The sequence below is a fragment of the Hyperolius riggenbachi genome, chromosome 2, assembly GCF_040937935.1.
Source record: "Hyperolius riggenbachi isolate aHypRig1 chromosome 2, aHypRig1.pri, whole genome shotgun sequence".
NCBI lineage: Eukaryota > Metazoa > Chordata > Amphibia > Anura > Hyperoliidae > Hyperolius > Hyperolius riggenbachi.
The window spans coordinates 479,249,365-479,276,991 of record NC_090647.1 but is presented as its reverse complement, the minus strand read 5'-3'; the positions used below and the strand labels follow the sequence as shown (position 1 = coordinate 479,276,991).

Below are 27,627 nucleotides of genomic sequence, written 5' to 3'. Positions count from 1 at the left end.
TATATATATATATTTATATATATATATATTATATATATATATATATATATATATAATATAATATATATATAATATATATATATATATATACATATATATATACTATATAATATATATATATATATATATATATATATGTATATATATGTATATATATAGATAATATGTATATATATGTATATATATATATATATATTACTATATATATATATATATATATATATATATATATATATATATACATATATATACTATATATATATATATATATATATATATATATATTATATATATTATATATATATATGTATATATATATGTAATATATATATAATATATATATATATATATATATATTATATATATTATATATATATATATATATATATGGTGAGAGTGTGTGTGAGAGAGAGATGTGGTTATAGTCTTGTCACTAACTGTCCCTCAAAGGAGCTCACAATCTAATCCCTACCATTACCATATGTCTATATTATGTAGTGTAAGTACTGTAGTCTAGGGCCAATTTTTTAGGGGGAGCCACTTAACTTATCCGTATGTTTTTGGAATGTGGGAGGAAACCAGAGTGCCCGGAGGAAACCCACGCAGACACGGAGAGAACATACAAACTCTTTGCAGATAGTGCCCTGGCTGGGATTCGAACCAGGGACCCAGCGCTGCAAGGCGAGAGAGCTAACCACTACGCCAATTTATCAGCCATACAGACGTCCTGATGGATCATTGTGGTGAAACCCCCTCCATGGCCCTGACCGTTTGCTGCCTGTGAACCTCATTGTATTGTGGGAAATACCGTAATTGCTGTTTCCAACTGCCAAACAAGCAATATCTCCCTCTGTAATAAACATTCTGCAGAGATTACCTGACAGGATTAAAGATATCACCATGATAAATGTCAGAATGTAAATCAGAGAGAGGAAAGATTTTACAATGTGCAAACACCGAGGGGGGAAAAAATGTATAAATGGGGGGGGGGGGGGGGAAACAATTTTATGCATTCATATTTTAAAGAGGAACTTAAACCAAAATAACATGAATTTTTTTTTTTTTTTTTTTTTTTTAATGTGTAAGGCCTCTTGCACACTGCAAGCGATTCCGATTCAGATTCCGCTTTTTAATCAGTTTTTAAATCGGAATCTGAATCGGATGTAAAAACTGATTAAAAAGCGGAATCTGAATCGGAATCACTTGCAGTGTGCAAGAGGCCTAACATTGGTTTGCCCTTACAAATCCAAAAGTGAAAAACCTGAAAGTGATACAAGTTGCAGCAATTAAATGTCATTTTCTTCCCTGGTTTCCTTTGTATTGGTCTGTCTGTGCACAGCTAAGGAGAGCTGCAAGTATTCTAAAAATGAAACGTAGGAGCGGCATGTTAGGGAATTTCTGGAATGAATCTGTTATTTCTGCTCATATTCATCATTGTGCTGATGAGAGGAAATATGGCTGGCTGCAGATTTACAGAACTTGGCTGAGAAATGTAAGCCAAGTAACAGTGCTCTCAGGACACGATATGAGAGCCCTTCCTCCCCGCTTTCCAAATAGTAATGGGCTGCAGTGGCTATTTTAAGCATTTTGCTTATTTGCAGGAAGGTCAAATGCTATATCAGACACAAGGCTTGTAACAGTGTTTCTCTCACTGACACTCATGCACATTTACACTATGTGCTGCGCTGTCAGTTCTGACGCAACGCACATAGTGTACGATCTACATGGCAACATGAAAGTCCATAGACTTTCATGTTACCATTCACATTACAGGTGTGCATTCCCATGCTTACGATGTAATACGAGGAAAACTCTTCTGGGAACATCTAATCGCACAACGCACACATTCTCCTATAGGGTTGGCTGCCAACGTCTGCGCTCCTAGCGCACCACAACGGTGTATTCTGTGCGATGGCTGCATGATGGGAACGCATGCACGGAATTGAGCCCTAAGGCCCTGGAACCCACCTACAAAAACGCTATCGCTAATCACAATCGCTAGCGTTTTGTATGAGCGGTTTGTAAGCGATTTCATGAGCGTTTTTAGGTAGCGATTTTAAAAAAATGTAATCAATTTGCCTGCTGTTGTATAGTGATTATCGTTTTTAATTCTGATTAGTCTCTTTCCATATTTCATTTTGTTAGTGTGCAGTAATGCAAAATCGCTCTGTGTAGATTTTGACGAGCGATTATTGCCAGCGTTTATATACTTTACATTGCAGAAACGCTAATCGCTAACGCTCAAAAATGCTGCCTGTCCTGAGTTTTCGATTTGGTAATCGCAATCGCTCCAGTGGAATTTGGCCCATCCATTACCATTAGCTGAGCATTTAGGGAAATCTCTAGCAATTTAAATCGCTCCCTAAACGCTCATAAAATCGCTCTAGTGGGTTCCAGCCCTCAGGCGTTGCCTCTCCTGTTTATTTCAGAATGCTTAGTGAGAATTGTGATTCTTTCTGGTCATTGATGAATTCCATTCAGTAGATGATCCTCTGCATTATTCATTCTACCATCACCTTTTCATTGGAAAGAACATATTGGCTTGACTGAGCAGGTCCATCATTGAATGGAGTAACAAGTAGTAGATCATGCTTTACGTGGCGCGCTACCAGTAGCGTAGCAATAGGGGATGCTAAGGTTGCTACCACTGGACCAGCTACCATCAAATATGTGTATCAAGCTTAGGACCTATGCTATCATTTAAAATGTACATAAATCTGCTCCTCTGTCCTGCTTCCTTCTTTCCTCCTCTTTACCCACAGAAAGGCAGAGATATTTTTCCAGGTTGCTTTCTCTATCTTAGTCAGTTGCACAAAGCAAGTAAAGCTCATTTCACTGTAGTGACACTTTAGGAAGATAATTTAAAGGGGAACGGTAACGTCAAAAGTCCCCTGGGGGGTACTCACCTTGGGTGGGGGAAGCCTCCGGATCCTAATGAGGCTTCCCACGCCGTCCTCCGTCCCTCAGGGGTCTCGCTGCAGCCCTCCGTGCAGCGGTGACGTCAATATTTACCTTCCCGGCTCCTGCGCAGGCGCTCTAACGGCTGTCTGCTCCGAAGTAGGCGGAAATACCGTCAGGTCTGCTCTACTGCGCAGGCGCAAGTTACCGGCGCCTGCGCAGTAGAGCGGACCCAACGGAGATCGGGTATTTCCGTCTATTTCAATGCCGAAAGCTGCCACAGCGCCCCCGCTGGAGCCAGCAAAGGTAAATATTGAATCTACAGTCGGGTCTGTCGCCGGCTGTTCGGAGGGCTGCAGCGAGACCCCCGTGGGACAGAGGACGGCGTGGGAAGCCTCATTAGCATCCGGAGGCTTCCCCCCACCCGAGGTGAGTACCCCCCAGGGGAGGTTTTTGATGTTACAGAGTCTTTAAAGTGGACCCAAACTAAAAATACAAGATTTCAGAAATAAAATCTATTGTCTAAATTATAATAAATAGCAGCCTTTTTCCAGCTGCATGATGACAAATATAAAATATTTTACATCTATTGGAGGAACCCCTCCCTTCTTTTCATATTGCCGGCAAATAATCCGTCAAACTGGTGGAGTAGATGGTGTCCAACAAAGGAGGAATTGCTAATGGCTGCCACCTGTATAACCCTAGTTATGCAAAGAGAAGGGTGAAAAGCATGCACTGAAATGCTCATAGGCTTGGAGTGTTTTTTTGTTTTTGTTTTGTTTTTTTAGATTTGTATGTGTCAGAGCGGTGCAACTAAATATTTTGAATTAAAGTTTGGTTTGGGTCCGCTTTTAAGAGGAACTTAACCCAGAATTGAACTTCATCCCAATAGACATCATGATAGTTTGCTGTCTGCTAACCTCTTTGCATTGTGGGTAATAACGTCTTTCCAACCACCAAGCAGGCAATATTTCCCTCTGTGCATAGAATTCGGTTTCTTATGAACATTCTGTACAGATCACCTGGCAGAAGTAAATATGTCACCAACAGTGATACATTTCAGAATGTTAATCGGGGAGAGGAAAGCTCTTACACTGGGCAAACACTGACTGACTAAATAAGGTAGGCAGGTTATGTAAAGTGCAATACTGGTAAAATTAACAATACTCTACTATCACTAATAGTATTCAGTAGTAGAATATCTGTAAAGCCTCATCTACACACGTAGATGAGGCGGTGATCCAGCGGCTCGATTAGCCTCTGGATCGCCTCTTCCGCATCCCCGCTTGCCGCGCCGGAATCCATACCCGCTCGTCCCCGCGCCGCTTATCTTCCGCTTGATTCCCTGCCATTGTCCCCTCGCAGGGAGCGAGCAGGGAATCGGCGGTGGGGAGACCCGTCCTGTCAGATCTTATCAATCGAGCCACATCAGTGGCTCGATTGATAAGGAACCTCGCGGCCGCATCTACGCGTGTAGATGCGGCTTAATACAGAATAAAAAAACCTGTTATCCAGTTAACCAGAAGTCTCTATGCAACCAGAAAAAAATCCTGGCCTTGCAAGTGGCATAAAGATATATTTTACAGCAACAAAGCTCTGTTACATCAAGTTAAGTCTGTCCTTTTGTCTTAATTTGTTTTTAATAACTGTATTTCAAAGTAATACAGAGTTTATGGTAAGTATATAGTGTGGAGAATAGTGTTAAAAATAGGCCTAGCTAAAAATTCGCACTAAGGGCCCTTTTACACTTGAAGAGAGTCTGAAGTGAAAAAAAATTACCTCCTTTTTATTTCAGAATGCACTTCAGCTTTAGGAGCAAAGATGATTCGCCGCATCGCAGTGGCCTTACAGGGTCTTTATTCCCCCACGAAATCCCTGTGGCAAAATCCTCCAGTACTTCCTGGAGGAGGCAGAGCTTTGTGCTGTAGCTCTGCCTCCAGTCCATTCAGTCACCGCCGATCGTAGCCTCTCCCCGCCCTTCTGTCTTCTTTCACTGAGAGCGGCGGGGAGAGACTGAGATCTGCGGTGATTGAATGGACTGAAGGCAGAGCTACAGCGCAAAGCTCTGCCTGCACGGGCAGCAAAATCTGCAACTTTGAAAGTCGTAGAATTTTGCTCCAGGATTTGGGTAGGATAAAGACCTCGTACGGCTGCAGGGATGCGGCGAATCATCTTTGCTCTTAAGGCTGAAGAGCATTCTGAAATAAAGAGGTAATTTTTAAGGCTTCAGACTCTTTAAAGGAGTCATCAGGCAAAGTAAATGACAGCCCATTTACTTACCTGGGGCTTCCTCCAGCCCCTTGCAGCTGACTGCTCCATTCGCAGCCGCCAAACCGGGGTCCCAGCATGGTGCAGAGAATGACCTCGGGGTTGGCCTTACTGCGCCTGCGCAAAGTGCCGCTGTCAATCCCACGTTGTCCACGGCATACTGTGCAGGCGCCATGGACAACGTGGGCTTGCTTAACAGCGACTCTTTGCGCAGGCGCAGTAAGGACAGCCCCGAGGGCATCCTCTGCACCGTGCTGGGACCCCGGGCTGGCGGCTGCGAACTGAGCTGTCAGCATGGGACAGTCAGCTGCAAGGGGCTGGAGGAAGCCCCAAGTAAATGGGCTGTCATTTTACTTTGCCTAATGACTCCTTTAATCCTGAATATGGTGGCTCAGTCAGTAGTGTATTTGCTTAATGTGAACATGCAGTAATGTCTTGCATAAGCTTTCCATATTTAATGACCCCTGTACAGCAATAATGTAGTACTAAATCCCCATGAAAGGGTTGCAGTTACTCCTCATGGTTTGTCTTCATAGGTGTGTATATCATAGCTCTGTCACTATACCTTAGCTCTCATATTCACCTGATTCATGCCCTTCTCAATGCTTCCAGTGTACTGACAGTGATCTCATGGTGGCCATACCTTATAGGACTTTAATAAGGAATTCCATCTATAGAGTTTGATGCGCACAAGACGAGTATTTAGAGTGAAGCAATGATTTAGGCGGCCACCTGGTGATTTGGGTGCAGTCATAGACTATAGTGGCACTAGTGTATAATGGGCACAGTATATAGCTGAACTGTGTTCCAAAGCAACAGAATAATGGCACAGATAGCGGCAGAGCAACAGACAGCAGAGGCAGGACTTACAAAGTGGAGTATGGAGTCTATGTAGCCAAACTATGTATATCTGTTTGGCGAGGGTGATTGATGGGGCTCACTGGGTTCAGCTATCATGTAGCCAGACCCCATATTGGCACTGATGGTGTTAGCCGTAGGATGGGTGTTAGTATCAGGTGTTGGGTAAAGTCATTAGCAGAATATTGGTAATATTACTGATATTCTGCTATCTGCATTATTCAGGGCCTAGGAGTAGAATATCGGTAATATTGCCGATACTCTACTCTACTAGCAGCTTCACCTGGTGCCCAGATTTATGGACACTTTTTCAGTGTATTGTACAAATCTAGAGGACCTACACAGATCCACTGCTTTTAATACATTAAAGATGCATGAATTGCATGCATGGTCTATTAAAAAGAACTGGGGAAAAATAAACATTTAGCTTACACTGTGTGTTGCAACTGACGTTGTTTTGCACACTTTACAAGTTTTTGTATGAATAAATAATTTAGTATAATAGATACTGTATAAATGCAGTGCTGTATAAATAATGCAATACTGTATAACGATAACCAACCAGCTTGAAAAAAAAATAGTGCATGTACCCAGTCACTCTGTATTGCTCAGTCTGTATCAGGTCAGCTGTGCAGAAAACCCTATAAAACAGGGCCTGGCTGGGTGTATTTGAAAAGGGCAGTGGAAAGTTAGTGCGTTTCACTCTCCCACCTCACCTCTGGTAGATACGGTAGGTCACATTTTTAGGACCATGATTCATCAGCTTGTTTCTGAGGTATTGTATTTCCTCACGTAGGGCGCGTGGTAAAGTCATTTACCTGTCATAACTTCAGTTTCTTCATGTCACTGCCAGAGCTGTTTACATAGTTTATTAGCAGGCAGTGTATTACTTCCAATACAAGGATTGTCCTCTGAGGTACCAGCCAACTGCTCAACACAAAATACAAGTGTCTCCACACTTTCCCTTTCGCCCAGCAAAGAAGTCCTATTCTACCTTTTTATAATCTAAAATAAACCGGAGCTCTCTGCTGACCAAATTTATAAGGCAGGGGTCACACTTGTCCGTTTTGTGCATGTTATCTGCACCTAAAAACGCATTTAAAGTGGATCTGTAAGAAGAAAAAAAAAAGTGCCGCTATGGGTAACTTACCTCGGAAGGGGAAAGCCTCGGGGATCCAGCACTGGCTCCCTAAAAATCCCCTGACAAGCACCGCGCAGACGCGGCAGCGCGTTGCAATATTTACAATCTGCGCTCCTGCGCAGTATCCGCTTTCTGATCAGCTCAGGTGGACATAGCCGAGTCTGACAGTGTCCACTCTACTGCGCAGGCAGAGAAAAACCGCATCCTGCAACAGAATTCTGCTAATAGTGTGCTAGATCTCGCAATCTACTCAATGGGCACCCCTGGTCTATGGGCCACATGGAAAAACGCCCATTAACGCAAGGTATACCATCAATCTGGGTTATATTCACAATAACAGCTCTACACCTACAATAACCGAAAATGATTACTCATAAATACTACAGTGGGGACATTACTGGAGGTAGCATTGCTTTAGGGTACCTGAGGACTGAGGTGAAGTCTTTTGCAGACTCCTGGCATGTATGGGCCGGAGTCCTCATGCCTACCACTCCCCCTGTTCACCTCGGTTTCCCCTCCTTATTTGTTTAAAAGCTCCCCATTAGCAAATGGGAGCCGAAGGGGAGCGATGTGGCTATGCATCACTTCCGCTCCCATTCGCGTCACTTCCTCATCAGGAGATGTGGAAGTGTATAGGAGGTGGCGGCGGATGTGGCTGTGCGAGAATTTGCAGCATGCTGCATATTCTCTATTCGCTCCACATAACCACGCAATGGAAATTGTTCCATTGCCGTGCATTGGTTACAGTGCAGCCGCGGTGCGATGCATCTATGTAGACGCATGGCACCACATGTAATGGAAATGGGCCCTAAGTGGGCCAAGTCAGCCAGGTATTCTGCAGTACTGCACAAGTCCTGGCCAGGCAACATGCTACCTTAATCATGCTCCCGTCTCCGGGAGTGCTCTGCGCATGTGCACCATGAGTTATGTAGTGCGTATGCGCAGAGGGAGCAGTGGGCATAAGGACCTCCTGCCCATGCATGCCTGGAGCCTACATTTATACAAAAGACTTCACCTCGGTTATACTTTAAGCAACATACATTAGCCTCAATTCACTAAGCTTATCTCCTGTCTTTAATAATGTTTCTAGAGTTGTTACCATGGTGATAAGGCATGTAGTATTCAGGAAACATTTTACCTCAGGCAAACCTAAAGTTAACTCTCCAATCCTTAAAATAACTCCAGAGTTAAAGACAGTTAATTAACTGCATGTGGAAATAACTACAGAGGAGGTAAATTAATAATAATAATTCCTTTTTTTGTATAGCGCCTTTCTCCTGTCAGACTCAAAGCGCTTGCGAGGCAGCCACAAGAGCGCACTCAGTAGGCAGTAGCAGTGTTAGGGAGTCTTGCCCAATGAACTCCTTACTGAATAGATGCTTGCTTACTGAATAGGAAGAGCCAGGATTTGAACCCAGGACTCCTACATCAGAGGCAAAGCCCTTAACCATTACACTATCCAGCCACCATTACAGAGGAGGTAACTTAAGGAATGAAGAGATATAACTCTCTCACTGTGTGGTGGTAAGTTTTCTCTTGCCTTATCTCCAGCATGATCTTAGTGAATTGAGGCCATGGTCATTAGTGAGCCGCGAGTTTCCGTGAGGCTGTTTTGTGGTAGGTTATACATTATGAATTGCGTTCTCCACTAACCCGCTTTGTGTTGTCATGCAGGATCTGGAGCAGAAGCTACTGGAAGCTCAGAAGAAAGAACATGATCTTCAGAACCAGTTGTCCCAACTGACCGAGGAGAACCAGAAGCTTTTGGGGCAGCTGACCGAGACCAAGTCCCAAGGAGGTAAGAACACCTCTACACCATATGTGCCCATGCTGGACTTTACTAAAGGTTCCCATTAAATATCTCCTCCCAAATGATTGACCGTACTATCAGGTAGCATTAATGGTGCCGATCAACATTGAACGATCAATCTATAGATCGTTCCGTTGACCCATTATTTGAGTTGATCCCTCTGATCTCATCTGATTGGTTATTTCCTCCATTTGTGGGCTTGAACGATTCTTTTTAATCAATTGCAATAAGCGGGCTGTTGATCATTTGAGCAAATATATCGTTTATGGGCCCTGTAATTTATCATCTCCTGAACGATTGACTGTACGATCAGGTAGCGATCAACATAGAACTATCAATATATTGATCCAATTTTTTGATTGAGGTGAGGGCACAGGATGCCTGCCAGGGGTTGGAGGATTTTTTTTGTTTTTACTCGTAAATTAAACATGCAGGCACCAGCAAAGCAAGCAATACAATAACATTTCTATAGCGCTTTTCTCCCATAGGACTCAAAGCGCTTAGGCTCTCTCAGATTCAGTAATTAGTAGGATGACGTATTCACACAACAAAAGTTATATTTCTGCAAATGCCAAACTGAACAGGTGGGTTTTCAGTCTGGATTTAAACACGTCCAGGGATGGAGCTGTCGTGATCTGTTGAGGTAAGGAGTTCCAAAACGTAGGGGCAGCATGACAGAAGGCTCTGGGACCAAACGTTTCCAAGTGGACTCTGGGTATGACTAGATTATTAGAACCTGTTGATCTGAGAATGCGGGGATTGCTACGTAGCTGCAACATATCTTTCATGCATCCAGGGCCTAGATTATTCAGGGATTTAAATGTCAGTAGGCCGATCTTGAATAGGACCCTCTATTCTATAGGTAGCCAGTGAAGGGAATGCAGGACTGGCGTTATGTGGCAGTGACGGGGTTGGTTGGTTAGCAGTCTGGCAGCAGTATTCTGTATCAGCTGTAGACGGTACAAGGCCTTTTTTGGAAGGCCAGTGTAGAGAGCATTGCAGTAGTCCAGTCGGGATGTGATGAAGGCGTGGTCTAAGGTTGGCAGATCTTCTGGGGGATGAGGTGCTTGATTTTTGCAATGTTCTTCAGGTGAAAATAGGATGATTTCACCACAGCAGAGATTTGAGTTCTGAAGTTTAAATCCCAATCAATTAGAACTCCCAGGCTACGCACATGATCAGAGCTGCGCAGATCCGTGCCTCCTATTCCCAGTGGTGAAGACTGCAAGTTAAGTTGTTTTGTTATCATGCTCTGCCCTCCAATCAGAAGGACTTCAGTTTTGTCTGCATTTAGTTTCAGCCAGTTGTCATTCATCCATTGCTGTAGTTCACGTAAGCAGGCGTTTATAGTTAGAGTTGGGTCTGTCACACCAGGCTTGAAGGAAAGATATAGTTGGGTGTCGTCTGCATAGCAGTGGTATGTCAGGCCATGTTTTTGGATTAGTTTTCCCAGCGGTAACATGTAAATAGTGAAAAGCAGGGGAGAGAGGATTGAGCCCTGGGGCACCCCATACTTAAGTGATACAGGGGTGGACAGGAAGGGCCCCATAGACACTTTGTGGGTTCTGCCACTCAAGAAGGATTGGAACCACTGAAGAACTATGCCATCAATGCCGCAGTATTCCTGTAGCCTGTTTATCAAGATGTCATGGTCAACTGTATCAAATTTGCAGGCTGCAAATTGACTACACTTTGCAAATAAAAGTTGTGGCGGTTAGATCGGCACTAGAACTGCTGTCAGTTTCTCATATTTTGCATTAAATGGGCTCTAAAGGCGTTGGTTTCTGCCCCGAGCCAGTTCTGACGTGACCTCGCCAGAGTGAGACTGAAGCATTTCCTCATTTTCACTTTTGACTTCAGGTTTCTGTTGCTGTGTTTATAACTACCAAGGTGTCTGCCAACCAGTGCTGGCAGCGATTCCCCAGAACCCAGCTGCATACAGCAAACACTGAGCTTGGCTTTGATTATGGAGTGGCTGCCTGGCACCCTATGAAGACGTAGAGGATTTGTATTGGTAGCTGTAACATAAATATGAATTATCAGCTTGTCTAGTCTGATTGCTGTTATGTTGTGTAGCTGATGGCTGAGTTGATACAAAGAACATTGTTACAATGTACTAATTGCTAGGGTGTTTACAGTGAGAACATTCTGCCCACTTATGTGTCCTAGTCTGTGTACACATCAGATAATAGAATAAACCTATAAATCCAGGCACATAGCCTCAAGTTGGGACATTTAGGAGGTGCTAAAGGGGGTGTGGCCAGCACAATGGCAAAGTACGGTAACTTTTCGCACACACATGCAAATGTTCATACAAAATCATTCACCGAAATCAATCATCCAGGAAACACTGATATCCCTTAAAGCTAAGTTAAAAGCCGGGGTCTTGGTACAAAAGAATATATTCTCTTGTGTAGTCATCTGCACTGCGCAGAGCTATCCAGGTATTCATAGATGTCCTGACTCTGGCCCTGTAACATGCATAATGCAGACATGCTAACATTCATTGCATCAAACCTATCCAAAGATTAGGAGCACATATCCTGATGTCCTCTCCTGGAACAAATAGTGCATCAAACTAATCCCAAAAGGGAGCTAATAAAAATAGTCATGTGACCATGGTCCCACAGATAATAGGCATTGCCTGAGCATTACCTTCAGTCTACACAGCAATAGCTACGCATACATGCAGTAAGTTTTGCTGAGTGGCGTGTGATTTGGAGAGAATGGTGAAGCAGTAGGAGGGGCTTACCACTTAGGGCAGTGATGGCTAACCTTGGCACGCCAGCTGTGGTGGAACTACAAGTCCCATGAGGCATTGCAATAGTCTGACAGCTCTAAGCCTAACTCGGGGAGGCAGAGGCATGATGGGATTTGTAGTTTTTTTGTAGTTTCTTAGGGCAATGCAGTAACCATTAGATGAAAAGATGAACGTTTATAAATCGGCATTAAAAATGTTGACAATCGGTTCCTATTTTTAATGCAGAAAATGCTGTCACATTATTTCATTGTGTGATGAGGTGCATTGCTTATCACGCAATGTGTAGGAGTGCCGCATTGCTTCTTTCCACAGGAATACTGTTCCCAGCTAACAGGTGAATCATTTAAAATGGGGTGTCGGCAGCAGGCAGATGGCCACCACTCATTACAGCAATGTTCAAGGGAACCTGAAGTTAGAATATGGGGCTGCCATATTTATTTCCTTATATGCTGGGTACACACTATAAGATTTTCTGGCCGATTTACTGTCGGATCGATTATTTCCATCATGTCTGATTTTGCTTTCCGATCAATTTCCGAGCATTTTCCGGTTGGTTTCCTATTAAAGTGACCGGACATCGATCGGAAAATGCTCGGAAATCGATCGGAAAGCAAATCGGACATGTTGGAAATAATCGATCTGATAGTGAATCAACCAGAAAATCTCAGTGTGTACCCAGCATTATAGACAACTGCTGATCCTTGGCTGCAGTAGTGTCTGACTGGGTTAGCCACATGCTTGTTTCAAGTGTGTTGTTCAGACTTCAGTCAGGGCACCTTACCTGCATGCTTGTTCTGGGTCTATGGCTAAAGGTATTTGAGTCAGAGGATCAGTGGGACAGGCAATTTGCATTGTTTAAAAGGGGGAATAAAAAATGGCAGTCTAGATAGCGTACGTATTATTGCTCGGTCAGTTGGACGCAGAGTGAGCTGAATGACTGGTCGCCCTGCTTCTGATGAAATTCTGGGCAGCGTTAAATACTATTCCCCCTCTAAGTCATAGCAACTCAGTGGGGCACATATTTGGGGGTCCGGCTATTGCCACCATCAGAATTTTATACAGAAAATTCGTGGCTGCGCTCGCTGAGACCTGACTCGGCCTGGACATTCCTCACATCCGGTGTGCTTTGAAACTCTGGGATTCTATGAACTCGCTGATGTTTTGTGCTTCAATGTGCTGTGAAGGTCAGTGATGTGGGCAAGCTATAGAGTAGTGGGTCTATCGCTGCTTCATAAATCTGCTCTCAACCACTTAAGTACCAGCAGTCTCTGCCCCCTTAACCCTTTCGGGACCGGCCGCCTATCCCCCTTCAGGACCAGGCATTTTTGCAGAAGGGGGGGGGGGGCGCGCGTTTGGGGGGTTAGGCAGCTGGATCCCTGCAGGGTCTGGCTGGGCTGTCTCCCCCCACTGTGGCCAGGTGTCCACCCTTGTCAGCAGCAATCACTCACCTTCCAGGCTCCAGCGACGAGCCGCAGCGGATCCCTCCGCTCTGGCCGGCATCTCGGCTCCTACTGCCGCTCAGTTCCGGGTCGTGGCTTGAGGACGTCATCAAGCCGGGACCCGGTGCTGACGTCGGGAGTAGAAATGCCGGCAAGAGCAGTGGGGAGCGCCAATCGTCGTGGGAATGGCAGGGAGGTGAGTGGATCCTCTTCTCCCCCCCCCCCCCCCCCCTACCGCCGCAGCTGTCAAATTGATCACTGTGATCCGACGGAAATCGTAGTGATCACGTAATCAGCAGCCATACGCAATGGCTGCTGATCACTGAGAGGAGATGCTACCTGTCATATGACAGCTTAATCTCCCCTCTCCGGTGAGCACGATCGCGTCGGGACGGTTCGTTAGCACGGACGTTGAATCAACGTCCAGTTAGAACTGTAGCACCACCTGCTGGACGTTGATTCAACGTACTTGGTCCCCAAAAGGTTAAGGACCAGAGACCACTGGTACAATGACAATGGAATCCCAACGAATCGCCACTTATACCCGCCGCACACTGGGATACTCGGGACATCCACTTTGCTGTCTCTATGATGGCAGTCATGTGAGCCGGTCAGGAGCCACTTTCATTGGCTCCTGACCGTGTCTATCAATGTAAGCCTATGGGAGTTGCTTACATTGATAGACACCGCCAGGAGCCAATGAAATCGGCTCCTGACAGGCTCACAGGGCTCTGCCGTTATAGAGACAGGCAGAGCAAGTGAGCTGCGATGGGATTCAGTGGCTAGATCGGCGGGAGCGAGAAGCGGTGGATGCGCGCTGTGGCGATTGAAATCTACGCCCTGCCAGCCAGGTAACCACCAAAACAGGGTGTAGATTTCAATCATTGAAAATAAAGAATACAAAGGCAAAAGAATGCCTGTGGATATGATCCTTGTAATGCTTCGCTATCTTACCCAAATAGAGGATAATGGGCGGGGCCAACCCTGATACAACAATTATACTAAAAAATCTGAACACATATGGGTACTCAGGCCACCTTAATATGCAAAGTATCAAAATTTATTGTTAATAAATCAAGGACATGCAAATGCTCAAATAATCACAAAAGAACGGAACACACATGATTCAAGTATAAAATTGCGTATGCAAAGCTACAATTTAGCCATCAATCAGCCACTATGATAGATATACCTGCTTGACAATGCATAGAGGAATTACCCATTCACACATCCCAAGCATGCCGCGCTTCCATACTGGTGCCATGCACTATGGATAAAATATAGTGGGGGCCCCCCTCCTCCTGGAGACAGTTCAAATTCCTGTTGTAGTCCACCACAATCAATTAGTAAGTAGACATGGAGCTGACAAAGGTTCATTGCCCCGAAGATAATACAGTTCATGTGTTTGTCACTCAATCACTCAATCACCCGCCCACACCCTCAGAATGCTCTCAGACCCCAGCCCTGATCACCTCGCCAGTGCATTGCTTGCATCTATTCCCCCCTCTAATCACACCTTGAGACACCCATCAATCACCTCCTGTCACCCCCTAACACACCTACCCATCAGATCAGGCCCTAATTTGCCCCGTGTGGGCTCCTGATCACTCGGCCAAACCCTCAGATCCCCCTCAGACCCCCTTCCGATCACCTCCCCAGTGCATTGATTGCATCTATTTTCCCCTCTAACCACCCCCTGAGACACCCATCAATCACCTCCTGTCACCCCCCTAGCACTCCTATCCATCAGATCAGGCCCAATACAACCTGTCATCTAAAAGGCCACCCTGCTTATGACCGGTTCCACAAAATTCGCCCCCTCATAGACCACCTGTCATCAAAATTTGCAGATGCTTATACCCCTGAACAGTCATTTTGAGACATTTGGTTTCCAGACTACTCACGGTTTTGGGCCCGTAAAATGCCAGGGCGGTATAGGAACCCCACAAGTGACCCCATTTTAGAAAAAGACACCCCAAGGTATTCTGTTAGGTGTATGACGAGTTCATAGAATTTATTTTTTGTCAAAAGTTAGCGGAAATTGATTTTTATTGGTTTTTTTTCACAAAGTGTCATTTTTCACTAACTTGTGACAAAAAATAAAATCTTCTATGAACTCGCCATACACCTAACGGAATACCTTGGGGTGTCTTCTTTCTAAAATGGGGTCACTTGTGGGGTTCCTATACTGCCCTGGCATTTTAGGGGCCCTAAACCGCGAGGAGTAGTCTAGAAAACAAATGCCTCAAAATGACCTGTGAATAGGACGTTGGGCCCCTTAGCGCACCTAGGCTGCAAAAAAGTGTCACACGTGGTACTGCCGTACTCAGGGAAAGTAGTATAATGTGTTTTGGGGTGTATTTTTACACATACCCATGCTGGGTGGGAGAAATTTCTATGTAAATGGACAATTGTGTGTAAAAAACATCAAACAATTGTCATTTACAGAGATATTTCTCCCACTTAGCATGGGTATGTGTAAAAATACACCCCAAAACACATTATACTACTTCTCCTGAGTACGGCGGTACCACATGTGTGGCACTTTTTTACACCCTAAGTGCGCTAAGGGGCCCAAAGTCCAATGAGTACCTTTAGGATTTCACAGGTCATTTTGCAACATTTGGTTTCAAGACTACTCTTTACGGTTTAGGGCCCCTAAAATGCCAGGGCAGTATAGGAACCCCACAAATGACGTTAGGAGTATGGTGAGTTCATAGATTTTATTTTTTGTCCCAAGTTAGCTGAAAATGACACTTTGTGAAAAAAAACAATATCAATTTCCGCTAGCTTGTGACAAAAAAATAAAAACTTCTATGAACTCACCATACTCCTAACGGAATACCTTGGGGTGTCTTCTTTCTAAAATGGGGTCATTAGTGGGGTTCCTATACTGCCCTGGCATTTTAGGGGCCCTAAACCGTGAGGAGTAGTCTTGAAACAAAAATGACCTGTGAAATCCTAAAGGTACTCATTGGACTTTGGGCCCCTTAGCGCAGTTAGGGTGCAAAAAGTGCCACACATGTGGTATCGCCGTACTCGGGAGAAGTAGTATATTGTGTTTTGGGGTGTATTTTTACACATACCCATGCTGGGTGGGAGAAATACCGCTGTAAATGTCATTTACAGAGGTATTTCTCCCACCCAGCATGGGTATGTGTAAAAATACACCCCAAAACACGTTGTACTACTTCTCCTGAGTATGGCGATACCACATGTGTGGCACTTTTTTGCACCCTAACTGCGCTAAAGGGCCCAAAGTCCAATAAGTAACTAGGATTTCACAGGTCATTTTGAGAAATTTCGTTTCAAGACTACTCCTCACGGTTTAGGGCCCCTAAAATGCCAGGGCAGTATAGGAACCCCACAAATGACCCCATTTTAGAAAGAAGACACCCCAAGGTATTCCGTTAGGAGTATGGCGAGTTCATAGAAGATTTTATTTTTTGTCACAAGTTAGCGGAAATTGATTTTAATTGTGTTTTTTCACAAAGTGTCATTTTCCGCTAACTTTTGACAAAAAATAAAATCTATGAACTCACCATACTCCTAACGGAATACCTTGGGGTGTCTTCTTTCTAAAATGGGGTCATTTGTGGGGTTCCTATACTGCCCTGGCATTTTAGGGGCCCTAAACCGTGAGGAGTAGTCTTGAAACGAAATTTCTCAAAATGACCTGTGAAATCCTAAAGGTACTCATTGGACTTTGGGCCCTTTAGCGCAGTTAGGGTGCAAAAAAGTGCCACACGTGGTATCGCCGTACTCAGGAGAAGTAGTATAATGTGTTTTGGGGTGTATTTTTACACATACCCATGCTGAGTGGGAGAAAGATCTGTTTAATTTTTTTTTACACACAATTGTCCATTTACAGAGATATTTCTCCCACTCAGCATGGGTATGTGTAAAAATACACCCCAAAACACATTATACTACTTCTCCTGAGTACGGCGATACCACATGTGTGGCACTTTTTTGCACCCTAACTGCGCTAAGGGGTCCAAAGTCCAATGAGCACCTTTAGGCTTTACAGGGGTGCTTACAATTTGGCACCCCCCAAAATGTCAGGACAGTAAACACCCCACAAATGACCCCATTTTGGAAAGTAGACCCTTCAAGGTATTCAGAGAGGGGCATGGTGAGTCCGTGGCAGATTTCATTTTTTTTGTCGCAAGTTAGAAGAAATTGAAACTCTTTTTTTTTTTTTTTTTTCTCACAAAGTGTCATTTTGCGCTTACTTGTGACAAAAAATAATATCTTCTATGAACTCACTATGCCTCTCAGTGAATACTTTGGGATGTCTTCTTTCCAAAATGGGGTCATTTGGGGGGTATTTATACTATCCTGGAATTCTAGCCCCTCATGAAACATGACAGGGGGTCAGAAAAGTCATAGATGCTTGAAAATGAGAAAATTCACTTTTTGCACCATAGTTTGTAAACGCTATAACTTTTACCCAAACCAATAAATATACACTGAATGGGTTTTTTTTAATCAAAAACATGTTTGTCCACATTTTTCGCGCTGCATGTATACAGAAATTTTACTTTATTTGAAAAATGTCAGCTCAGAAAAAAAATTAAAAAAATCATTTTTTTTGCCAAAATTCATGTCTTTTTTGATGAATATAATAAAAAGTAAAAATCGCAGGAGCAATCAAATAGCACCAAAAGAAAGCTTTATTAGTGACAAGAAAAGGAGCCAAAATTCATTTAGGTGGTAGGTTGTATGAGCGAGCAATAAACCGTGAAAGCTGCAGTGGTCTGAATGGAAAAAAAGTGTCCGGTCCTTAAGGGGTAGAAAGCCCTAGGTCCTCAAGTGGTTAAAATAATACCAGTTGCCTGACTCTCCTGATCCTGTGTCTCTAATACTTTTAGCCACAGCCCCTCAACAAGCATGCAGATCGGGTGCTCTGACTGAAGTCAGACTGGATTAGCTGCAAGCTTGTTTCCGGTGTGTGATTCAGCCACTGCTACAGCATTAGAGATCAGCAGGACTGCCAGGCAACTGGTATTGTTTAAAAGGAAAAATCCATAGCCTTTTCAGTTTAGGTTCCCTTCAAGTGTATGACTGGCTGTTATTTCCAAAGCAGGGACTGCTGCAGAGCGCAGGAGACACCTCTACAGATTGGTTACCTGAAAAAAGTAACCATTTTTATAGATGTCCTGTAGATCGTATCTGTACAAGGCTTTAGATCTGGGTGGGATCTCCGTTGGACACCATAAAGCTACAGCATGTTGCTTTGATGGCACAGTCATCAAAGCACAGATGGCACAGGAGTGGGGGAAGACGCACGATTTTCCTTGTGTGCATTTTTTTATGATTTGAGAATATGCGACTAATAAACTACCTTTGTATTAAGAATGTGCTGCAAGAGAGGAGCGGGACCTGATGCTGAAGCTGAAGGTGGTGGTGGACCGACAGAGGGACGAGATCCGCTCACTGACACGGGAAAACCATCAGAAAAACAAGGACACTGAAGCAGTAAGGCAATTATGTATTGTATAGTATAATTACTTCCATAATGTATGTGCATGTGTAATATAAATAAATTATATCTATATCGTGTCTTGGCCCAGTTGTGAAACCGGTACTTTAGTGCTGCAGGAGTGCCACTACCTGCTCCACTGATCACATAGGAAATACATATTTTCTATTACTTTCTCATGTATGTTTAATGATTTATAAATAGCTTGAGCAATGATTCATTGCAATAGTCTTGCTTACCAGCCCTACAGTAGCAAATCTACATTGTCCAAGCAGTGACAGATTGTGCAGCACTGATAATATACAGACACCAAGCACACAGCAATTTCCTGTTTTGTTGGCTGCCACTGGTTATGCACTCACTGCTTTGCATAGGCTGTCCTTTTTCATGAAGGTCTTACCACAGTAGATTTATATTAGCTTGGAAGATTAGGGCAAGCTAATTGGGAACAGAAAAATGAGTGACTAAAATATAACTTAAGCCCAGTTGAGTGCAGTCGGAGTACGTAAATCAATTAACGGGCATAGAAACAGTGGCAATGGAGATTTGGGGCATGTATTTTGTAAAGACCCCTGAGCTGCCAGTTTTTTTTTTTTATTTTTTTTCTAGGAGGGGAGGATCACATTGCCTACCTGGTGGGCATGGCTGGGCACACTGGGCCCCAGGCAACTGCCTTTGTTTTATGACAAATCATGCTCAGCCTAAAAATGTTACGACTGTGTTCTTTAAAAAAAATTTTTTGTCACACTGAGATATTTAAATCGAAGTGGAAGCCTTACATGGCTAAAGAGCACAGTGTCACTTCTGTGTTTCTTTTCTATTGTCTCTGCTCTAAGGAAATACATGCAAGGAAGCTAATCAGCAGAGACTTTCCTTGTGTGAATGTAGTGCGGACAGAGGGGGGGGGGGCACAAAGGAAATGCACGCATCTCTTGAGATTCCAGGGTCAGTCACATGCATGTCTTCTTTCTGTAATCACTTTCACATTTTTACCATATCGGCAGGAATTTCTTATGTAAATACAAACTTCCTGCATTGCACCCTACCAGCAATCGTAAGTTACTGATGAACAATATTTGTGGATCACAAGAATCTGTATCATGGGGATGGGGATGGAGATGGACAGACTGTTCTCATAGTGCAGGGAAGCAGCCAGGAGCAGTAAAGTGATTTTCTCCAAGGTTGTTGGAGTAGAGGAGAAAAATTTTGCTTCCATTCAAGGCAGGCGGTTTGCTCAGTCCCTTTCTCTAACAGAAAGTAAAAGGAGAAGTAGAAGTACGGGCAGCAGTTCAAATCGTCGCCTTCATTGTCCCCTCACACCACCTGACATAAATTGCAATAAAATTGGCCTTTTCAAGATAAAATTGGCCTGACAGCCATTTCGCAGGGGAACCCCACTTCGTCAGAGGCAGCAATATACAGTGACAAGAGGCAGCAATATACAGTTGACACTGGATATTGCTGCCTCTGACGAAGCAGTTTCCCTCCGAAACGCTGTCAGGCCAATTTCATTGCAATTTACATTGGGAGGTGTGAGGGGACAATAAAGGTGACGATTTGAATTGGTGACGGGACTTCGACTTCTCCTTTTTACTGTTTGGCTTATGCTACTTCTGGAGGCACAGCTCGTGCACCACCGACCCTCAACTGCCAGTCAGATATGCAGTGCCAATCTTTTTTTTCTCCTTCAGTGAACATTTCTCTGACATGTTGTTTGGAAGTGGAGAGATGATCTGACATTCCATTTGCCATAATCCAGATTTTCTGCTGACATTTAAAAAATAAATAAATGCTCAGGTGAGCGTTCCTGCTTATGCTGTGAGTAGGGATGGTCAATGAGATGCAAATAATTCCAAGTTGCTGTAGCTTGAAAATTGACCGAATGAAATCCACCTTGGCGGGATTCGATTGGTCCTTTTTCAAGCTGCATAAATTGGCATATAAAATTATTTGCATGTTATTGCCCATCCCTAGTGAGGCGAGTGAGCTGCAGGCAGACAATACTAGGGATAGGCAGTGAGATGTTCATATTTCTGGCTTACATACAAATGTAATGCCGATTGTGTGTAACTTGTAACTCTGCTAGTCAAATTCACTTTACTTCTGAATTTGCTTCAGTTCCAAGGTACATGTAGTCTGCATTAAATGTGTATGCAAGCTGGAAGTATTGGCTACAAACTGACCATCTTTAGATATTACTAGTGGCATCTTATTAGTTGCAAACTGTTTAACTATCTGTCCACTACTGAACACTTAAAAGGTGCTTTAACACGCTATGATAAACTAAGAGGAGGTGGCTGGTCAGACCGTCTCTAATCTAGTGTGTGTGCACAGCCACCCCAAAGCATTGCTGAAAGATCCTGCTGAGTACATTATTCCCTTCCTTACCCCGCCTGCCAGGAGCTGTGCTGCTGTGTGCCCTGCCCTCCTCCCCCTTCTATACTAATACAGTAAGTAATGTGTCGCTGGGCTGTAGCCCTTGTGAAGCGTCTGTACAGCACTCAGCCCTGAATTGTCACCTAAGGTATTGAGTCCTGAACTCTGCCAGGGACAATTGGTGTGTGTGTGTGTGTGTGTGTGTGTGTGTGTGTGTTTACACACCCTAAGGGCCCTTTTCCACCTGCAGTCGCTAGCGTTCACGCTGAACGCTAGCGATTGCTGAATCGCAAAACCGGCGATTCCCCGACGTTCGCGGCCGCGATTTTGCTATGCTATGCACTGCATAGCAAAATCGCGGCAAATATCGCTCCGCCGCGCATTCAGGGCCCTTTTCCACCAGCGCATTTGCGCTGGCTGAATCGCAAAAACGCAAACAGCTAGCGATTTTACAATCGCTACGGTTTGCTTTTTAACATAGGAATCGCGGTAGGTCATTTCCACTACCGCGATTCGTTTTTGTCGAACGCGAACGCGCAGCGGAGCGATATTTGCCGCGATTTTGCTATGCATAGCAAAATCGCGGCCGCGAACGTCGGGGAATCGACGCTAATTGCGATTCAGCAATCGCTAGCGTTCAGCGTCAACGCTAGCGATTGCTAGTGGAAAAGGGCCCTTAGGGCTTAGCCACACTATAAGTGCGTTTCTGAGCACTTGTGATGAGCGATTTTTAAACATCTCTCCCCTTTTTTAAAAATCGCTCATTCACTTTCATTAAAATCGAGTATCGCAGCGATTTTTCGCATATACGATCGCAGCGATTTTTACTCGATTCTTACCACAATTTTAATGAAACTGAATGGGAGCGATTTTTTTAAATATCGCTCAGAAAACTCTAGTCAATCACAAAGCACTCAGAAAAGCACTTATAGTGTGGCTGAGCCCTTAGTCAGCACTGATCCTAATCGATCAATACCGATGTGCAAGAACCTTTCATGTGATGCTTACAATGGTTAAATCCTACAGTCAGTGACTGTTACTAGATATGGGCAATTTCTGTTTGTGTCAGTAAAAACTTTATTTCACTTTTTTTTTTTAAGGTTTCACTTTGACTAAGAGGGAAGCTTGAGCTCTAACTTTTTCCCTATCCGCATTTGATACACTATAAATAAGGACAATGCTCTTTTTTTGCCCATGCATTTACAGTTCTGTGTACTTGTAATGGAAAACCCTACTGTGTAAAGGCGGCTGGAGGTGAAGTCTTGCTTATGTACACATTGATACTGAGGTCACACACAATACAGAGTTATTGCCGTGTTTACATGTGACTTGAAGGTGATAAGCTCTGACCATTGACTGCAATAAGTCTGTGACTCAGAAGTAAAATCATTATGGGAAAGTACCTTTAGAATTGTGAAATTCCACGTTCCCCTACATGTCACAACATGATATTTCCCCTGCGCATAATATCGACAGTTTTTCTACTTCGGTTTGTCATCATTTTCACAAGTCATACAGCAGGTTCATAATTTAGCCAGGATTTTGCTCTACAAGAGGCCTGTATGAATCAGATTTACATAACATAAACAGTGGTTTAGCATTCAATTCAATGGTAGTTTCACCAGTGTTCCCATATGTGTATTCACTACATTGCCAAAGTTTGTCTGAGTGCAAGGAGCATCCTATGCAGTATATTCGTAATACCATAGTGTCTTAAATCCATAAACGTTATTCTTGTGTCCACGTATTCATTGGCAGATCAGAGCCCAAGCCCCAGAGTGGTTCAGCTCCATTTCTCCTGGTCATTCAGATTGTTTGCTTTGTTTGTAGCAGAATAGAATACCTAATTGCTCATGGTGACCCAGAGCCACTAGGAAAAAGTATAGTGGACTAAAAGACTGGAAAGCCTTCTTGCTAGCAACCAACGCTTTAGAGCAGAGGTCCCCAAACTTTTTCTGTCAAGGGCCGGGTCAACATACTTCAGACTGCCGGGAGGGGGAAGAACATACGTAAAATGTTGAAAAACATTACATTGAGGCTACTTGCACACCAAGACGTTGCGTTAGGTGCCACGTTAAGGTCGCATAACGTGCACCTAACGCAACGTATGGCGCTGCAAGAGCCGACTGTAGAGTGAGCCGCGTTAGGCGGCTCTATTACGATAGTCTCCCAGAGTGGCGCTGATTGGCCGGCGGGACCACGTGACGCGGAGCGAGACACTCCGCATCACGTGGTCCCGCCGGCCAATCAGCGGCCACCAGTGCAGTGAATATTAAGTAGCCATGGGCGCGGCTACTGTAGCTGGCTCTCCCCGCCTCCTCTCCGCCCCCTACTGCGCATGTGTAAACAGTCTAACGCGGCTATAGCCACTCTAACGCCGTAGCATGCTGAACTTTCCGGGCAACGTACAGCGTTACATGTAACGCAACGTGGGCTGCGTGAACAGCCCACTTGAGTTACATTGCTGTGCGTTGGGGGAGCGTTACAGGCGCACTAACGTGCGCCTGTAACGTCCCTGTGTGTAAGCAGCCTGAATCTAGATATTGATTTCCCCCCCCCCCCTCCCCAATCATGCCTGGAGGAGTTCTCCCAACAGCAGCTATTCAGTCATGTGGCGCTCAAATAACTTATTTGTGCACCAGACAGTGAAGCATACCCAGGTGACAACCTGCTGTCCAGTTACACAGCAGCGTTACCTGATGCAGAAAGGGATTGGAAGCCAGCAAATTACTACTCACTGGCTTCTACAGTATGTGGATGGGTGATGCCAGCACTGCTATTTTATACGCGGACGGATGATATTTAACGGTGCAGTTGGCCACATCTATAAGTTATACATTTTGTGTTTGGGGGGCCAGTGAAAAAGCCTCGACGGGCTGCATTCGGCCCACGGGCCTTAGTTTGAGGACCACTGCTCTAGAGTAATATGCCAGGTACAGTATTTGTGATTAATTCAGCTTTAAGTGAGCATCTATAGTTTCCCATGATGCATCACTTCTGAATATGCAAATTATCTCTCTGCCCCTGAAGTCAGGCACACATCCAGAACAGCTGGTGTATAGTGAGCCTTTTTGCTTTTGAATTTTACAGAGCTACATCAGCCCAACATGCAGGCAGCCTTGTTTTGGACTTTCTGGTCCTCATCAGTGCATGGCATGGATTGATGTGGCTGTATGGGATAGGGCTTGGACCCAGGGCTGTGGAGTCGGTACAAAAATCCAGTTCCTCAGTTTATGAAACCTCCATCTCCAGGTACCCAAAATTGCTCTGACTCCTCGACTCCAACTCCTCAGCCCTGCTTGGACCAATACAATATAATACCCAGATAGCTCATGGTGACCCTTAACTACTAGGAAAGTGTTTCCTGCTACATAGCAATCACTTTCCTGTCAGACTGGTCTAATCAATAATTTCTGACAGGTCCGATCTAATTTCCAATTTATTTTCCCGTTCACTCACTCTGCACAAAAGCGATCGGAAATTGCATGGTGTGTACCAGGCATAAAAGTGAGCATGTGACATAGTTGTAAACGGCATTGGCAACAGTAGCAGCCGCAGCAGCTTAGTAGCTGTGAATAGTAGCAGCAACTAATCCAAGGCCGGTTTCACACTGTGGACTTGCAGCACTGGCAAAAACAGACATTTGGGGATTAATATGAGGTAATCCCTTTCTGGCCGACAGCCAAACAGAAATTCACGCTCGCTTGCGCTCACTTCCTGTTTTGGCAATACGGAAGTGCACGGAAGGCTATTGTAAAAAAAATATGCTTCCGCCCACCACTGCCGCCATCTTTTTTTAAATCCCCTGCGTTGCCATAGCCTTACATGCTTTCTAGTCTGCTGCAGGTCGACGCATAACCGCGCGGTAACATAGATCTAAACAAAACGTCACTTCCGTCTCATCTCGGGCGTCAGTATGAAAGTCCCAATAGACTTGTTCATTGCCCTACGGGGGGGTGTGGTAAAATTACCACACTTCCCCAGTGTGAAAGGGCCCTCACATAACATGGTCCTTAGACTAAGCTGACTATCATGGCTACTACATCCACCTTGCTGCTCTGTGCCAAGTTAAAGGGGCACTACAGCGAAAAACTGTAAAATTTAAAATATGTGCTAACAAGAAGTACATTTTTTTTTCCAGAGTAAAATGAGCCATAAATTACTTTTCTCCTATGTTGCTGTAACTTACAATAGGTAGTAGAAATCTGACAGAAGTGACAGGTTTTGGACTGGTCCATCTCTTTATAGGGGATTTTCAGGGATATATTTATTTTCAAAAGCACTTAGTGAATGGCAGTTGCTCTGCCCAACTGCCAAAAACCTGTGTAGGGTGCAGGGACGCTGGCCAACATCATTGTTTACATCCTTTTTAGGGAATATCTTTATAAAGAATAAAAGCCTTGCTGAGAATCCCCTATGAAGAGATGGACTAGTCCAAAACCTGTCACTTCTGTCAGATTTCTACTGCCTACTGTAAGTGACAGCATTATAGGAGAAAAGTAATTTATGGCTCATTTTACTCTGGAAAAAATGTACTTCTTATTTGTACTGTATATGTTTGCACATGTGTTAAATTTTACAGATTTTCACTGTAGTGCCCCTTTAAATAAGCTTAGAAGTATGTACTTGAAACGTCTTCAAATTTGGAGTACTATATGAAGCGAATCTGAAGCCTAAATTAAAAAAAGATACCTAAGGAGAGGGAAGCCACTGGAGACTAATGAGCCTTTTAATTCAGGCTTCAGACTTTTTAAAGGATACCCGAAGTGGCATGTGACATGAGATAGACATGGGTATGTACAGTACATGTAAAAAGCAGTCCTCCAAAAAAATGAATCTGAGTTGAGATATATTATGTGAGGGCCATATTGCATGAAAGCTTTAAGCCCTTCAACCAAATCAACTCACTTGGGCCCTAAAAAACAAAAATTAGATTGAAGCAAAAAACAAGAGCACCAATAGCTTAAAGAAGAGCCTCAGAGGGATCCAAAAATACAAAATCTTTATTATAGACCAAATCTCGATTTTCAACACACATATAAAATCAATTAAAATTAGGGCCCCCGGAGCTCCTCATCCACCCCTCACACCTCATACCGCATCACACATACAAACCGCACATTGATCCTGGTAAATGGATATTGCAGCACCTAAAGCAAAGCAGGGAAGTATCAATAAATGATTTTGTACGTGGCTGTCCCTTTAAGAGCTAATGCATTGCCCATATGTTATTTTGGGAGTCCCGTTTTTCCGAGAGACAAATCAAAAAGTGCTGAGTGCACTCAGAATAATGATGATTGCAAAGTTCCTCTACAGAGATCAACCAACTTGTTGCTTAATCACAGCTTATGGGTATCAGCACGTCCTCTCTACTCCCTTAGCACGTTAATGGCAGTTCACATAGATAGAATACAGTCCCCGCAGCTTACTTGTGTATCCTGATGCATCAACCGATTCGGAACAAATTACACCCGACACGACTCGAAGCTCCCCAACACTCTGCAGTCCGCGGTGATTAGGCGCTGTTTTTGTCCGAATCGCTGCTCTCACAAGTCACACTGTTATCCCTCCATCAAGTGGTGCAGTCTTGAGTGGCAGTAGTGAGCGCGATCAACCCGCCTATTGCTTCTACGCGTCAGCGTCCCGGCGGGGATCGAACGCTCGTATGTTTCCAGTGGTGGGCGAGGCCGGCCTCCAGGGACTCCTCCCACTAAATCTGTACTGTATATGTTTGCACATTTTAAATTTTACAGGTTTTTGCTGTAGTGCCCCTTTAAATAAGCTTAGAAGTCTGTACTTGAAACGTCTTCAAATTTGGAGTACTATTTAAAGCGAATCTGAAGCCTAAATTAAAAAAAAGATACCTAAGGAGAGGGAAGCCACTGGAGACTGAGCCTTTTAATTCAGGCTTCAGACTTTTTAAAGGATACCCAAAGTGGCATGTGACATGAGATAGACATGGGTATGTACAGTGCCTAGCGCACAAATATACTATGCTGTGTTCCTTTTTTCTTTCTCTTCCTGAAAATGTTAAATATCAGGTATATAAGTGGCTGACTCAGTCCTGACTCAGACAGGAAGTGACTACAGTGTGACCCTCATTGATGAGAAATTCCAACCATAAAACACTTTCCTAGCAGAAATTGGCTTCTGGGAGCAGGAAAGAGATGCAAAGGGACAATATTTCATAGATTGTAGCTCTCGCATACTTCAATGAATGTGTCATTGAGCAAAAGCATTAAAACAGTAAAAGTAGATTTAAACATAAAACTGTGGAATATCTTAAGTCATTTTTAGGAGAACGGAAGATGGATACAAACATTTTTAATTAGCTTATTTTCGCCTCAGGTGCCCTTTAAAATTGATTTAAAGTTTAAATCAATTTTAAAGGGCACCTGAGGCAAAAATAAGCTAATTAAAAATGTTTGTATCCATTTTCCGTTCTCCTAAAAATGACTTAAGATATTCCACAGTTTAAATTTTAAACTGAGTAGCCTTTCTGATTTTTGTCACGTCACTTTAACTGCATAGTTCCTAATCCAACTTGCCTGATGTATTGAGTTGCTCTTCTAGTGCCTGAAACATTTGAGT

General features: G+C 43.8%; 1 protein-coding gene across 1 annotated transcript in view; it reads left to right on the top strand.

The window, feature by feature from the left end:
- RILP (Rab interacting lysosomal protein) overlaps positions 1-27,627 on the top strand; it is a 109,792-nt gene that overhangs the window by 58,105 nt on the left and 24,060 nt on the right. Inside the window, exons 2-3 of the mRNA XM_068270293.1 lie at positions 8,840-8,963; positions 18,535-18,656. Coding sequence (XP_068126394.1) covers positions 8,840-8,963; positions 18,535-18,656 — 246 coding nt within the window. The remainder of the gene's footprint in view (positions 1-8,839; positions 8,964-18,534; positions 18,657-27,627) is intronic.